The sequence below is a fragment of the Quercus suber genome, unplaced genomic scaffold, assembly GCF_002906115.3.
Source record: "Quercus suber isolate HL8 unplaced genomic scaffold, Cork oak 2.0 scaffold_55, whole genome shotgun sequence".
Classification (NCBI taxonomy): domain Eukaryota; kingdom Viridiplantae; phylum Streptophyta; class Magnoliopsida; order Fagales; family Fagaceae; genus Quercus; species Quercus suber.
The window spans coordinates 1,400,105-1,417,384 of NW_027069520.1; the positions used below are offsets into that span (position 1 = coordinate 1,400,105).

Below are 17,280 nucleotides of genomic sequence, written 5' to 3' on the forward strand. Positions count from 1 at the left end.
ATTAAATCTTATCATATCTGAAAAAATTATATTTAATTCTCTCTTAATTCCATAGTTAAATTTAGTGATGGACCCAGCCATGATTATCAAGTGAGATTTTGTTCCTCTCTAGGGTTTTCTTTTTCTTTGTATGTTCCTCTAGGTTTTCTTTATTTAAAGCGGCATGCTTGTAATATATATATATATATATATATTAAACACATAAACTTGTTCTCAATTCAAAGGATATATAATAAGATAGGATAACAATAATGGAGAATGTGGCAATGTGTAACACATAATAATGTTAAAGAAACTTATAATAAAAAAAAAATATTAAAAGCTGTCCCCTGATGAGATCTATATATCACCCCTCCCCATAAAGAATGGAAATAAACAAATAAATATTCCTAGACCAAAAAAACACGTGACTAAAATGTCAATGGAAAAGGAATCTTTATGGAAATACAATAAGAAATTACAAAAAACATAAACCTAATCAGAGTTTGGAACTTGGAACCTATATATATAAGAGAGCCACAGTTTTGTACGTTGTCAAAACAAAGATAAACACAGATTTAGACATATAAAGATGTTTGGAGAAACTGGTTCTGAGTCTGACTATGCTCTTTTAGAGTCAATCACACAACATCTTCTATCTAATGATATCGACAATACTACTACTTCGTTTTCAGCGAATGTTTACGACAATAACTACAACAACATTAATAACAAGCCACTGTATTGTCGGTCTTCAAGCTTTAGCAGCCTGTTTTTAACGGAGAGCTGGGGTGACTTGCCGTTAAAGGTGGACGACAACGAAGACATGGTCGTTTACAACGCCTTACGCGACGCTGTAAACGTTGGATGGGTTCCGTTATGTCAGTCTAATGACATAACAAGAACAACATCAATGATGATGATGACAGCAGCAACAACAGCAACAGCAACAACATCAAATAACAATGCAAATGTTGTTGACTTGGAAAATACTCATCACCAAGTGGGTGGGGAGGCGCGTGAGGTGCACGCGCGGAAGAGTGGCACGAATTTTCGAGGGGTGAGGAGGAGGCCATGGGGAAAGTACGCGGCAGAGATAAGGGACCCAAAGAAGAACGGCGCGAGGGTGTGGCTCGGGACGTACGAGGTGGCCGAGGACGCAGCTTTGGCTTATGACAAAGCCGCTTTCAAAATGCGTGGCTCAAAAGCTAAGCTCAATTTTCCTCACCTTATTGGGTCATCATCAGAATGTGATCAGCCAGTTAGAGTGGGTGTTAAGCGTGGCTCAGCCGAGCTGTCGACTTTGACTCTGAAGCCTGAGCTGAAAAAGAACAAGCTTGTTGGCTCTTCGGCGGCTCATGAAGCTGGTTCTAACGGGGAGACATTGTTGGATGTGTTTGAACTTCGAAGTGCAATGGCTAACACTTGGCCGCATGTTCTTGGCTAAGGAATTGTATTTTTTTTTTTTTAATTCCCTCCTTTTTTTTGTGTCTTGATTTGAAATTGTAGGAGGATTAATTAAGAAAAGTGTTTATAACTTTGGTATTGTTTAATGATTGTCCTAAAGGGCACAGATTAATGAATACTAAATAATCAATTATGGACTAGAATACCTTTTTTTTTAATAAAAATATACTTCTTAGTTGTCGGTTTGTTTTAGAGGCATAATTTGAAGTGGTGTATATATATATATATATATGCTTTGAATTTAATCAAAAGTTTAAGAAAATCATTTAACAAAATATTAAATAGACCATAACTTTTCTTTTTGGTTAAAAAATGCACCATATTATGTCCGAAACTAAAAGCCACATCAATGTGGATTCTACAAATTAGAGGTTGGTAATTTGGTTCAAGTTTTGCTCTTCAAAAAATACGTCATTTAAAGTAGTTGGCAATTTAAAAAATGCCAAGAACTTGCAAATTCTGTTTGGCAGTGTGTTATTTATTTATTTTATTTTTTTTGCTAAAAGTTTAGTACAATATATATATAGTTATACCAATTAAAAAAAAATTAAAACATACATAGAAAAATACACTAAAAAAACAAAATTAAAAAAGTTAATAGAAAATAGACTCATATAAAAAGGAATGAGATGAAGAAAGGAGGACATACACATATCATTTGAATCAATATCTTTTATCTTGTATATTTAAAAGTAGTCTTAATGCGGAGTACGTAGTGTAGACAATTGTAATTGATTGATCGAGTGAGGATTCTACCACTCAAATTAACCACATTAATGCAAGTAAGTTTTTCATTGTCATGTGTGAAATTTATTTGCTTATCAAATTACGAAATTATTAAATCACAAAATCCTCTTTATTGAGGTAACTTTGAACCATTAAAAACAAAAACAAAATTGGTCGACAGTACCTTTAGGTCACTTGTAAACAAAAACCTCTTAATCATTGTGTAAGATCAATTAGTGGTACAGTACTTTCACATAAGAGTAACAAAAAAATTTTATTTCAAAATTAGCTATTCAGGCTAGTTGACTTTAGTTAGAGGATTGGTTAAGAAATGAAAATTGTTTTGCTTTGATCGACAATAAGTTACAAAAACTAGTTATATTGTCTAAAAAAATTCACTAATACATGGTTTTAAATTTTATTGTTGCATTTTACCTTAATACTAAGTATTTATATTAAATAATATATATATAGTTATACCAATTAAAAAAAAATTAAAACATACATAGAAAAATACACTAAAAAAACAAAATTAAAAAAGTTAATAGAAAATAGACTCATATAAAAAGGAATGAGATGAAGAAAGGAGGACATACACATATCATTTGAATCAATATCTTTTATCTTGTATATTTAAAAGTAGTCTTAATGCGGAGTACGTAGTGTAGACAATTGTAATTGATTGATCGAGTGAGGATTCTACCACTCAAATTAACCACATTAATGCAAGTAAGTTTTTCATTGTCATGTGTGAAATTTATTTGCTTATCAAATTACGAAATTATTAAATCACAAAATCCTCTTTATTGAGGTAACTTTGAACCATTAAAAACAAAAACAAAATTGGTCGACAGTACCTTTAGGTCACTTGTAAACAAAAACCTCTTAATCATTGTGTAAGATCAATTAGTGGTACAGTACTTTCACATAAGAGTAACAAAAAAATTTTATTTCAAAATTAGCTATTCAGGCTAGTTGACTTTAGTTAGAGGATTGGTTAAGAAATGAAAATTGTTTTGCTTTGATCGACAATAAGTTACAAAAACTAGTTATATTCTCTAAAAAAATTCACTAATACATGGTTTTAAATTTTATTGTTGCATTTTACCTTAATACTAAGTATTTATATTAAATAGTTTTTCAAAATAACAAAAGGATATCATGTGATATTTGAAAATAGGACAGCCAAGATGACTACCCCAATTCTAATTTTCTAAATTAGATGTGGTAATCTTAGTAATAAAAAATTGTCTACTTTAAAAAAAGGTGGATGAGGATTATAGGTATTAGTGAAAGACACTATAGAAAATCAAAAATAAAATTGGGTGAAGGGCGCTACTATAAGAAATTAAAGAAGTAAAAAATAAAAAATAAATTAAATAGACATGTATTTTTGTGATATCTGAAAAAGGAAATCAAAACATTTAAATTGAATTGAAAGAAGTAATCTTTACCCTTTTTTTATTTTCCTTTCTCTTGTAGTAAAACTGCTAATAAGGCATGCATGGTGTGTAAACTACGTACAAACATTGAGCCAAGTTTTGACTAAATTCCTATAAAAAAAAGTTTTGACTAATATCTTTTTAATAGTACAAAGTTAATGAATCTAATTTTAAAAGTTTATAAATGAATAGTAATATGTTTAACTAATTCAAATAATATAATATTAATCATAAATTATTACCATAATTCATAAATACGTAATAGGATAAAAAAAGATTTAGTCATGATGTTGACCTAACATGAGGGAGGGAAAAAAAAAAAAAACAAGTAGCTCATGAAAATCTCTAACTTGTTCAACCAAAAAGATAAAAAAATCTAAATATGTAATTTAAATTGATTATGAACTCAAACACGACTAATATTCAAAACTAAGAAGGCCAAGCAAACCCAATCCTAAATTTTTAATACTTGACGTTACTATGCTCGATTAACTCCCTATAAATTAAAAAGGTGGTGCTCCATGTTGGATTTTTTTTTTTTTTTTTTCTTTTTCCTGGGTAGGTTATTGTTTCTAGTCCCATGACCATGTGCAAAGGTGGGGAACTAAAACAAAAAAACCAGTCAAAGAACACTGTATTCTTCCTTCTTAGCAAAGTTATGTGAACAGATTAAAAAAATTTGGATTTTTTTTTTTTTTTTTTCTTTTTCCTGGGTAGGTTATTGTTTCTAGTCCCATGACCATGTGCAAAGGTGGGGAACTAAAACAAAAAAACCAGTCAAAGAACACTGTATTCTTCCTTCTTAGCAAAGTTATGTGAACAGATTAAAAAAATATATTTAACATTCTTTTACTATGGTCTTTCTGTAAATGTCTTCGTTTATAAACCCTCAAAGAAGACCAAAGTTTAGCTACAAAATCTGTTGTAGATTTAGGCTACAAACTCACTCAATATCTTTTTATTGCAGGTCAATTTTGACAAATTCACCATTAGATTACATCTTCTTTTTATATCCTTCATATTTGTAAAATTTTAAGAAAATTAAAAACCAATAGCTATGTCATCAATAAAATTTTAAATTGCAAGTTTTTGTAATTTAAAATTATGCATAAAATATAAATTTATAGATTATATAGTATATAATATCCGATTGACATAAAATTTAACATGTATATTAAGAGCGTAAAGAATATACAATTCAACAGTTAGATTTTCAAAATATGCAATAATATTTATTTTATTGAGTGAGTTTATAACCTAAGGCTACAACTAATTTTGTAGCTAAACTTTTTCCCTCAAAAAATTCTTAAATTTTAACTTGTGGCATAATTTTCAATTGAAATAAGTACTCCATATTGAGGCAGGTAATTTCAAAGCCCCGAAAAAGTTTAAAATTTTATGAGATGCAACTAGTTCGAGAGAGACAGAGAGAGACAGAGAGGGTCTGTTGCATCTTCAAAGAAGGGATTGATCACACAAAAAAAAAGGGCTGCATTTTTGGGAGAGATACGTATATATACCCTCCTTTATTCTTTTCCCTTCAAAATAACAATTTCAATAAACTCACGTGTTATTCTAAATTTCTACTTATAAAATGATATATATATATATATATTAACCATCAAATCACACATTGTCCCTCTTTTCAAAATATGGAACCAAAAGCAAGATAATAAATGGTCAAAAAAGGTTCGTTCGTGGATTCAAAAGCCATATATGGCACGAGGTCTTGACCTCGTGCCCCTCGTCCCTCTTTTCTTAAGCAAAAGTTAAAAAGTTTGGTCAGTTATAAAAGAACCACAAATTAAGGAGAGAGAGAGAGAGAGAGAGAGAGAGAGAGATGTGGATAATTGAGAAACACGGTGGCGTCTGATACGTATGAATAAGAATAGTCTCTGTCCATGAAACACATCCTTCAAATCAATTCAACTTTCAACCTCCTATATAGAATAACTCTCATTGCTTTCTTCATCAATAACATTAAACCCTAGTAAACTTTGGTTTGTTATACCAAATATATTCTTAGACATTAATTTTCAGGAATATTGATGAAATGAGATTAAAAATCCATAAACTTCAAGAGGTGCATGGATAAAATATTACATTATAAATGCCATAATAACCTTCTCTTTCTTTTTCATTTTTTACAACTTATTTATAAATTAATAATTCTCATTTAACCAACCAAAGCATGATATATTTTGTCACTTTCATGGGGAGACAATAAACCCACACACCTTTTGGGAAAAAGTATTTGTAATAGTAAAAAGAATTTCAACTTTAAACAGAATATGAATTCTAAAGAGGAAGTAATTTCCACCACAACCTGCACCACAAAACCCATGTAGTTGCCGACTGGATTATCATCTAAAGGAAGTTTGAACTCCTGACCAAGAATAAATCTACAACCAATATAATGTCTTCAACATGTCATTGTCTTAGAAATATAAAATCAAAATACAAACATATGGTCAAATTTAAAAAATGAACATATAAAATTTGGCTTACGCTCCTCCATAATCTCCCAATGATGCTTGTAAATTAATATGTACATACATATATATATATATATATATAATAAAAAATTGTAACAATATGTGGGAACTTTGAATGAAGATTTTTTTTTATTTTTTTATTTATAAGAATGAAGACTTTACAAATATGACTAGACTAAATAAAGCATATTTTTTTTATGTTCTAGATACTTGGGAACATATAACGTCAATTAAGGGTTTATTTGGATTGAACTTATTGTTGTTGAAACTGAAAACTGAAAATACTGTAGCAAAATAATTTTAAAATGTGTAAATAATACCGTGAGACTCATTTTTAATTTTTTAAATGTATGAACAGTTATACTACAGTGCGTGAACAGTGCGCTACAGTAAAAATTGTCTCCTACATAGTACATCCATGTAAGTGTACTGTTCATGCGCTGAAAAAAAAAAAAAAGAAAAAAAAAAGGAGGACAGAAACACAGACGCCTAAACGCAAACGCCCAATGCAAACAGCCACTAAGTCTCAAGTCTTCAACTTGAAAAGCATAGAAATGTGTGGAGGTGATCACATATTCACATTCCTTTAGCAAAAAGGAAAAGTGATTAGGAATTTCAAAGGCAAGTACTAGTTGATCCACAAGAATTAAGCAAATGAAGCAGGTTAAGCCAGAAGATTTAGACTTCTCTTTTAAAGGTTTTCAACCCTAATTTAGACGTCTCTCTCTTTCTCTCTGTGGGAATATCGAAGTTAAAAGGATTTAGGTTGGAAAACCCCATGACAACATTTTATTTAAGGTATTAACCTAAAAAATATGGAACTTTTTTAAGGAAAAAATGAAAAGAAAAAAAATCATTTTCCATTTTTTCAGTTTCAGTTTATTAAATTTCTTCTTCTTCTTTTATCTAAAACAAAGGCCTCAACTGATTTCCACTTCACGATATATAGTCCCTAACATAGGGTACTACAACCCTTAGAAGTTGATGAACCACTTTTTTATTTTTTTTAATAATAGGAGTTGCAATGATAATTAGTCCACCATAGCATCATTCAAGATTTTTTTTTTTTTTTTTTTCATCACGTTTTCACTATACAGAGTTATTCCTCATGTGTGTGGGCTGTGTCCCACATCGGGTGCGTGTGTTGTGTGTTTCCTCTATATCTAGAGCTCCGCGACTCCAACTGCCGCTAGCAATTTTGTGAGTTGGCGTGTTCTAGTGTATTGAAAAAAAGTTATTCCTCATGTAGCATACGTAAAAAAAAAAAAAAAAAATATATATATATATATACATATATATACACACACAGTTCATCCTTTGTGAAGTGTGCTTAATTATGTATATATTAAACAAGCAAACAATTAGTATGTATTAATTGTATTCCCAGCTAAAACGTGTGTTAAATGGACATCAGGAACGAAAGTTCGAGGCAAAATCAAAGAGTTAGCAAGAATAACAACAGTAATGATTAAATGACGTGATATATATGCTTTATTCATATTACAATTATACTTATTTAAATAAACAAGTGAACATATATATGACATCAACCAGCATAGCAACTAAACAAATAGTATGTATTCCCATCTAAAGCATGTGATGAAAATGACAATCGAGAAGGAAGTTTCATGGCAATATCAAACAGATTTACTAGTAAAAATAACAATTAAAGGATCGATGTGCATTTATGCTATATTGATGAACCACTTTAATATTTTAACCCCCTCTACGTATAATATAAACTAAACCTTATGAGATCATACCATTCAAAGCATTATAATTTATTTTTTTTAGAAAGTTTTAATTTATAGCGTCCATTTTTTATGATGTCATAAATTTTGTACTTTAATAATATTATCAAGTTTCTTTTATAAGAAAAACAAGGTTGAAATATTGCTTAATCATTTATTATAACAATTAAATTATTAAAAAATAAAACGTTATACATACAGCATCCATGTCAATCCAGAGTAAGTCTCCAAAACTGAAGCACAAAAAAAGAGTGAAAGTAGCTCAATGACTGAACCCAAAGGAATAAGGAGAGAGTGAATTTCAACGTGGCATTGTGACCCTAGAAAATTATTTGTGAAATAAATTATACATTTCATCCAAAGTAAATAAATAAATTTTTATCTTACAATTTTGTCGGGAAAATGTTGCACATTGCCAATTCCCATCCAGTTAATGGAATTCTAACATTTTTTTAATTTGGGAACTTAATTCCCTCAAATTTTACTTAAAAATCTATGTATGTCTTTATAAAAGTAAGAATATCAAATTATATATAGTAGTATGAGATTTTGCAATGTTGCACATTCCTTGAAAAGGAAATAGAGAAATCTCTTCATTTTATCTTCCACCTAAAAATCTAGCATCCTCTTTCAACAGCTGATTTAATGATATTCTTTAATAGGTTTGCCTTAGAAAAAATAAACAAATGCCACTTGACAATGACCATCAAATTTTCACATCTACCACTTAATCGCAAATTATATATAGTAGTATGAGAATTTACTATATTGCACATTCCTTGAAAAGGAAATAGAAAAATCTTTTCATTTTATATATCTTCTACCTAAAAATCTTGTGTCCTCTTTCAACAGCTGATTTAATGATATTCTTTAATAAGTTTGGCTTAAAAAAAAATAATAAACAAATGCAACTTGACAATAACCATCAAATTTTCCCATCCAACACTTGCAAAGACTTTTTTGACCCCCTAATAATAGGTTAAGGATTATATTTGAAAGATTAGAGATCATTTTCAAATATGGGACAATGATTAGAGACCAAAATGGTTATTAAAATTTTTTGAGTTAGAATCAAAAAGGGATTCAACATTAAACCTAAACCCGACAAATGGCTATTGGCATGAGATTTTATAAGAGTGATATTATAAATGTTATAAATTTTACTATATAATTCTTACATATTAATATGTTACCAATTAAAAAAAAAAGTAATTCAAAAATTTTTTAAAAATAATTCTCCATTTATATTTATTGTCAAGTTAATTTTTAAAAATTATACAGTAAATTTTATAATATTTTCAACATTTTCCTTTTGTTAAACACAAGGAAATATTATAACTTCTCATTGTACTGCTTCTAAAGTAAGCTGTTTACTACCGACATGCACGATAAACTCTTTTCTTTTTTATAAGTGTACTCGTACCTTGGACGCACAGTATCCAATTTTTAATCTGCATAAGGAAGATCTAAAGCAAAGTTGGAATAAAAAGAAACAGTATGAAAGGTACCATGAATTCCACATGTTATTCTGATTAATTAAAAAACCCTCACTAGTTATATATATATATATATAAGAAAAATATATATTGAATCCAATAAGACTGGAAAATATACATTTTATTCGTCTGACAAAATAAATCACCTGTTTATTAATTATTATTGCACGTAGGGAACAAAAAGCTATTATTGCACGTTTCAAAGTCCAATCCCCACCTGGTCCCAACCCCTGAAAAAAAAAAAAAAAAAAGAGAGAGAGAGAGAGAGAGAGAATAAAATAAGAAGAACATTTTCAATAATTTTATAAGTCTTGACCTGCATAATTTTCAGGCCTTCGTTATTTGATCATGTCATCAAGCAAGGCAAAGCGAAACCAATAATATATGATAATATGAGATCTAACCAAAGTTCAGAACTTGAGGAATTATAATCAAGTTTTCAATTATCAATTTCATAATAATCTTATTTATCAAATAGGCCCCATTCTATTAAAAAAAGAATGGCCCCATTTATTTGCTTAAAATAGTGTAATGGACAAAGCAATTAGTATAAGCTCTAGGTCTCTCTCTCTCCATAATAAGGTCATTAGCAACTTTTAGCATGTACCATTCTTTCCGCCGCACAACGTAGAGAATTGCAACAACATTAATAAGTGATTAGAGGAAATATGTAAAAGAATGGGATTGAGAATTTCAGATCCGGTGCAAGTTATTACACCGTGCAATTGTAAATCAAGAGCTAAAATTGAAAGTTAGAAGGATCACATTTAATTTCAATCCTTGGATAAGAAAAAAAAATTTATCCTTAACATTTTACCTTTTTACATTTTTTTTAACTTTACTCTCTCATATTAAGATAATTGTACGATGCAACAACTTTAATTACTGCACTAGATCCAAATCCAAAAATATATATCTCTCTTTTTCTTCTTCTTTTTCCATGTTAATACATTATGATAATTTTGATCACAAATCCAAATTACTTGCAAGCTCCACAAAAAGATAAAGAAGGAGCATCTATCCGGTCACCAATCCTCTGACAATCAAGTTATATTTCTCTCTTTTTAGCAAAATAATTATTTACTCAAAAATTATTACTTTTTTTAGGGTTGTAAATGAACTAGGTCGTTCATAAACAACTCAAATTTGGCCTAATAAAAGCCCATTCATGTTTGCTTACTTTATAAACAAGCAGAGTTCGAACCTTAGTTTTAAATGAGCCAAGCAAAAAAAAATGTTCATGAACAACCTCGTGAAAAGCAAAGCTCAATAAAAAAAATAAAAAATAAAATAAAAAAGTTAAGTTTAGGATGCTTATGAGCTTTGATAAGCTTGATATGAGCTCAACAAATAAATTCATCTCTTACCAAGCCTTAAATTAATTGGAAGTTAAGACCACTTATCCAAATCAAATGGGCTTGACATGAGTTTAATAACATATGTTTTGGATCTCAAGCTCAAGAGTTTGATAATAAATTTGAACTTGGCTTGACTAATGAATCAGGCAAAATTTGCCGAGCAATGCAATTTTTGAAATTTTTAAGCCGGATAATACGCGTTCAAACTTATTTAGTTAGTTAGACTGTTTTTGAAAGTTGAGTTTGGTAAACTCGACTTTGAGCTAGAAAATGAACACTATAGTAGCGTTTTCTTTTTAGTGGCATTTGTCAAAAACGCCACTATAGGGTTAGTTTTCCAGCCCAAAGTCGAGTTTGCCAAACTCAACTTTCAAAAACAATCTAACTAACTAAATAAATTTGAACGCGTGCTATCCGGCTTAAAATTTTCAAAAATTGCACTGTTTGGCAAATTTTGCCTAATCAAGTTGAGCTCATTAGACTATTGTTAAACTTTTTGATGAGCTCAACTTTGAACATTGTTTGTAAGCTTTATTCCAGCTTGAAAATTCACTGCTTGAAAAAGCTTGGCTCATTTACGGGAGTGGATTGGTTCCTTTTTGAACTCGTGGGGCTATTAGAACTATTTCTTAACATGATAACTAGGGTTGTTAATTGTTTACAACTCATAATGAGTGCTGGCATGCAATCCAAATTCAAGCATTACTGGCTTATCCATCGTCTTCCACATGGAAGTTATTAGTTCATTGTTCATGTAGTTAATGATTAATAAATCTGAAATCCTCATGCGTTTTTTTTTTCCTGAACCCCACCATGGATAGATCGATATTCTTGGTGTGTCATTTAGGACGAGTCCACGTCAGATGTCGAGTAGAGCAGGTTTTGGTTTGAGACAGAACAAATTGTAAATCCTACTCACCTCTCTATCATATCTTATTTTGTTTTTGCATGGTCGCTCCATATTAAGAAAGTAGAACCAAAATTATAACCATTATCACCTATAATGGCTGACAAAATCATGTCTCTTAGAATTCAGAATGACTAGCTTTTGTCCCTCTCAACATATTATTATTATAAAAGAGTAAATTAATAAAAAGAAAGGCTGAAGTTGATTGCTTAACAACCATCGTGAAATTAATCATTATTTTAATAAATTAATTAATTAAAGGCAATCTCATTGTCCAAAAGCCCCAGCGCAGCAAATAATTGATGATAAATTCAATATTTTTTAATTAAATAATAATTTTGAAAAATAAATCATTGAATTATATGAAAATAATATAATCTAACAGTGAAATTTTTTAAATTCACATTTAATTAAAAAAAATATATTAAATAGTGTAACATTACTTAAAATAAAATTACACTATATATAACTTAAACTCAATCCCCACACATACGCGCACAGGGTTAAAATATGCTACCAAAATGAAGACAAAAGATTGTCATAAAAAAGGCTCGTGGAATAATCTAAAGCCATGGCATGCATGAGGTTGAAGGTCTTTGCCTCGTGGCCCTCATCCCTCTTTTCTTAAGCAAAAGTTAAAAACTTTGCTCAGTTTTAAAAGAACGACAAAATAAGGAGTGGGCCGGAGAGAGAGAGAGAGAGAGAGGTTGGGATAATGGAGAAACACGGTGGCGACTGTTACCTATGGATAAGACTGCTCTCTAACCATGGAACACGTACATCTCACATTTAATTAAAAAAAACTAAGTAGTGTAACATTACTTAAAATAAAGTTATATTATATATAACTTAAACCCAATCCCCACACATACACGCGGGGTTAAAATATGCTATCAAAACGAAAACAAAAAATGGTCAAAAAAGGTTCATGGATTAATCTAAAGCCATGGCATGCACGAGGTTGAAGGTCTTTGCCTGGTGGCCCTCATCCCTCTTTTCTTAAGCAAAAGTTAAAAATTTTGCTCAGTTTTAAAAGAACTAAAAAGAATGGCCCCATTTATTTGCTTAAAATAGTGTAATGGACAAAGCAATTAGTATAAGCTCTAGGTCTCTCTCTCTCCATAATAAGGTCATTAGCAACTTTTAGCATGTACCATTCTTTCCGCCGCACAACGTAGAGAATTGCAACAACATTAATAAGTGATTAGAGGAAATATGTAAAAGAATGGGATTGAGAATTTCAGATCCGGTGCAAGTTATTACACCGTGCAATTGTAAATCAAGAGCTAAAATTGAAAGTTAGAAGGATCACATTCAATTTCAATCCTTGGATAAGAAAAAAAAAATTTATCCTTAACATTTTACCTTTTTACATTTTTTTTTAACTTTACTCTCTCATATTAAAGGATAATTGTACGATGCAACAACTTTAATTACTGCACTAGATCCAAATCCAAAAATATATCTCTCTCTTCTTTTCCCATGTTAATACATTATGATAATTTTGATCACAAATCCAAATTACTCGCAAGCTCCACAAAAAGATAAAGAAGGAGCATCTATCCGGTCACCAATCCTCTGACAATCAAGTTATATTTCTCTCTTTTTAGCAAAATAATTATTTACTCAATAATTATTACTTTTTTTAGGATTGTAAATGAACTAGGTCGTTCATAAACAACTCAAATTGGCCTAATAAAAGCCCATTCATGTTTGCTTACTTTATAAACAAGCAGAGTTCGAACCTTAGTTTTAAATGAGCCAAGCAAAAAAAAATGTTCATGAACAAGCTTGTGAAAAGCAAAGCTCAATAAATAAATAAAAAAAAGTGAAGTTTAGGATGCTTATGAGCTTTGATAAGCTTGATATGAGCTCAACAAATAAATTCATCTCTTACCAAGCCTTAAATTAATTGGAAGTTGAGACCACTTATCCAAATCAAATGGGCTTGACATGAGTTTAATAACATATGTTTTGGATCTCAAGCTCAAGAGTTTGATAATAAATTTGAACTTGGCTTGACTAATGAATCAGGCAAAATTTGCCAAACAGTGCAATTTTTGAAATTTTTAAGCCGGATAATTCGCGTTCAAACTTATTTAGTTAGTTAGACTGTTTTTGAAAGTTGAGCTTGGCAAACTCGACTTTGAGTTAGAAAATGAACACTATAGTAGCGTTTTTTTTTTTTTTAGTGGCGTTTGTCAAAAATGCCACTATAGGTCCCCTATAGTGGCGTTTTCTATAAACACTGCTATAGGCACAAAAAAACGTCACTATAGTGTTAGTTTTTCAGCCCAAAGTCGAGTTTGCCAAACTCAACTTTCAAAAACAATCTAATTAACTAAATAAATTTGAACGCATGCTATCCGGCTTAAAAATTTGAAAAATTGCACTGTTTGGCAAATTTTGCCTAATCAAGTTGAGCTCATTAGACTATTGTTAAACTTTTTGATGAGCTCAACTTTGAACATTGTTTGTAAGCTTTATTCCAGCTTGAAAATTCACTGCTTGAAAAAGCTTGGCTCATTTACGGGAGTGGATTGGTTCCTTTTTGAACTCGTTGGGGCTATTAGAACTATTTCTTAACATGATAACTAGGGTTGTTAATTGTTTATAACTCATAATGAATACTGGCATGCAATCCAAATTCAAGCATTACTGGCTTATCCATCGTCTTCCACATGGAAGTTATTAGTTCATTGTCCATGTAGTTAATGATTAATAAATCTCTTCATTTAACATACATACATATATAATGATTAATAAATCTGAAATCCTCTTGCGTTTTTTTTTTCCTGAACCCCACCATGGATAGATCGATATTCTTCGTGTGTCATTTAGGAAGAGTCCACGTCAGATGTCGAGTAGAGCAGGTTTTGGTTTGAGACAGAACAAATTGTAAATCCTACTCACCTCTCTATCATATCTTATTTTGTTTTTGCATGGTCGCTTCATATTAAGAAAGTAGAACCAAAATTACAACCATTATCACCTATAATGGCTGACAAAATCATGTCTCTTAGAATTCAGAATGACTAGCTTTTGTCCCTCTCAACGTATTATTATTATAAAAGAGTAAATTAATAAAAAGAAAGGCTGAAGTTGATTGCTTAACAACCATCGTGAAATTAATCATTATTTTAATAAATTAATTAATTAAAGGCAATCTGATTGTCCAAAAGCCCCAGCGCAGCAAATAATTGATGATAAATTCAATATTTTTTAATTAAATAATAATTTTGAAAAATAAATCATTGAATTATATGAAATTTTTAAATTCACATTTAATTAAAAAATATATATTAAATAGTGTAACATTACTTAAAATAAAATTACACTATATATAACTTAAACTCAATCCCCACACATACACGCACAGGGTTAAAATATGCTACCAAAATGTAGACAAAAGATTGTCATAAAAAAGGCTTGTGGAATAATCTAAAGCCATGGCATGCACGAGGTTGAAGGTCTTTGCCTGGTGGCCCTCATCCCTCTTCTCTTAAGCAAAAGTTAAAAACTTTGCTCAGTTTTAAAAGAACAACAAAATAAGGAGTGGGCCGGAGAGAGAGAGACAGGTGGGGATAATGGAGAAACACGGTGGCGACTGTTACCTATGGATAAGACTGCTCTCTAACCATGGAACACGTACATCTCACATTTAATTAAAAAAAACTAAGTAGTGTAACATTACTTAAAATAAAGTTATATTATATATAACTTAAACCCAATCCCCACACATACGCGCGGGGTTAAAATATGCTATCAAAACGAAAACAAAAAAGGTTCATGGATTAATCTAAAGCCATGGCATGCACGAGGTTGAAGGTCTTTGCCTGGTGGCCCTCATCCCTCTTTTCTTAAGCAAAAGTTAAAAATTTTGCTCAGTTTTAAAAGAACAACAAAGTAAGGAGTGGGCCGGAGATAGAGAGAGGTGGGGATAATGGAGAAACACGGTGGCGACTGTTACCTATGGATAAGACTGCTCTTTGACCATGAAACACGTACATCCTTCAAATCAATTCAACCTCCTATATATAATAATTTTCATTGCTTTCTTGATCAATAACATTAAACTCTAGTAAACTTTGGTTTGGTATACCAATTGCAAACATATAAACTAGAGATCGATGTAGATGAAATATTCTAGATATTTTCAGGAATGTTGATGAAATGAGGTTAAAAACCCATAACCTTCAAGCAGTGCAGGGATGAAATATTGCATTAAAAATGCCCTAATAAGTAATAACCTTTTCTCTCTGCGCTTTTTATATATATATATATATATAGTAAATAATTCTCATTTAACTAACTAAAGTATGATATATTTTGTTACTTTCATGGGGAGACAGAAAACCCAAACACCTTTCGGGAAAAATAATTGTATTCCTTTCTAGAAGAACAGTAAAAAGAATTTCAACTTTAAATAGATTATGAATTCTAAAGAGGAAGTAACTTCCACCCCAACCTGCACCACAAAACTTATGCAATGCCTTTGTAGTTCTCGACTGGTTTAGCATCTAAAGGAAGTTTGAACTTTGAACTCATGACCAAGAATAAATCTACAACCAATATAAAATCAAAATATTAACATATTGTCAACTTTAAAAAATTGACATTTCAAAATTTTGGCTTAGGTTCCTCCATATTCTCCCAATGATTCTTGTAAATTGATAATAATAAAAATTGTAACAATATATGGGAACTTTGAATGAAGACTTTTTCTTTTCTTTTTCCTTTATTTTTTTTCTTTTTTATAAGAATGAAGACTTCAAATATTACTAGACTAAATAAAAGCATATTTTTTTTATGCCCTAGATACATGGGAACATATAACGTCAATTAGGTCTCAAGTCTTCAACTTGAAAAGGATAGAAACATGTGGAGGTGATCACATACTCACATTCCTTTAGCAAAAAGGGAAAGTAATTAGGAATTTCAAAGCCAAGTACTTGTTGATCCCTAAGGATTAAGCAAATGGAGCAGTTTAAGCCAGAAGGTTTAGACCTCTCTCTCTCTCTCTCTCTCTCTCTCTCTCTCTCTCTCTCTCTCTCTCTCTCTCTCTCTCTCTCTCTCCCCTCCCTCTCTCTCTCTCTCTCTCTCTCTCTCTCTCTCTCTCTCTCTCTCTCTCTCTCTCTCTCTGCGGAAACATCGAAGTTAAAAGGATTTAGGATGGAAAACGTTACCCATGACAACATTTTATTTAAAGTATTAACCTAAAAATATGGAACTTTTTAAGGAAAGAATTAAAAGAAAAAAAAATCATTTTCCATTTTTCAGTTTCAGTTTATTAAATTTTTTCTTCTATATATATATATAGTATATGTATATGTATATATATTTCAATGAGTTGGTGTTCCTAAGGTGAGGAAAAGACCAAAGAGATTCAAACAAAGGCCTCAACCACTACAAAAATCTGGGTGTATAGCCGCTTAAAAAATGGGCTATAGACCCCAAAAACGCGTTATAGGATAGAGTTGCTTTCCTATAGCCGCGTTTACAAACCCGGCTTAAGTACCGCAGCAAAGGTCAGACCTGAAGCCCGTTTTTCACCCGGTAGGATATATTGGGCCTATGGCTGCTTTTTTAGAAAACGCGGCTATATCCCGCTTTGAGCTGCGTTTAAAACGCGGCTATAGTTTTTCTAAGAACAAAAAAA

The 17,280-nt window shown here is 30.8% G+C and overlaps 1 protein-coding gene across 1 annotated transcript; it reads left to right on the top strand.

The window, feature by feature from the left end:
• Nucleotides 1–532: 532 nt before the first annotated feature.
• On the top strand, nucleotides 533–1,576 carry LOC111990863 (ethylene-responsive transcription factor 13). Its single transcript, XM_024022638.2, has one exon. The coding sequence runs from the start codon at nucleotides 572–574 to the stop codon at nucleotides 1,424–1,426; it is 855 nt and encodes a 284-aa protein (XP_023878406.2). The 5' UTR covers nucleotides 533–571; the 3' UTR covers nucleotides 1,427–1,576.
• Nucleotides 1,577–17,280: the final 15,704 nt, after the last annotated feature.

Coding starts and splice junctions, on each gene's coding strand:
- LOC111990863 (XM_024022638.2), top strand. CDS start 572: ATGTTTGGAGAAACTGGTTCTGAGTCTGACTATGCTCTTTTAGAGTCA.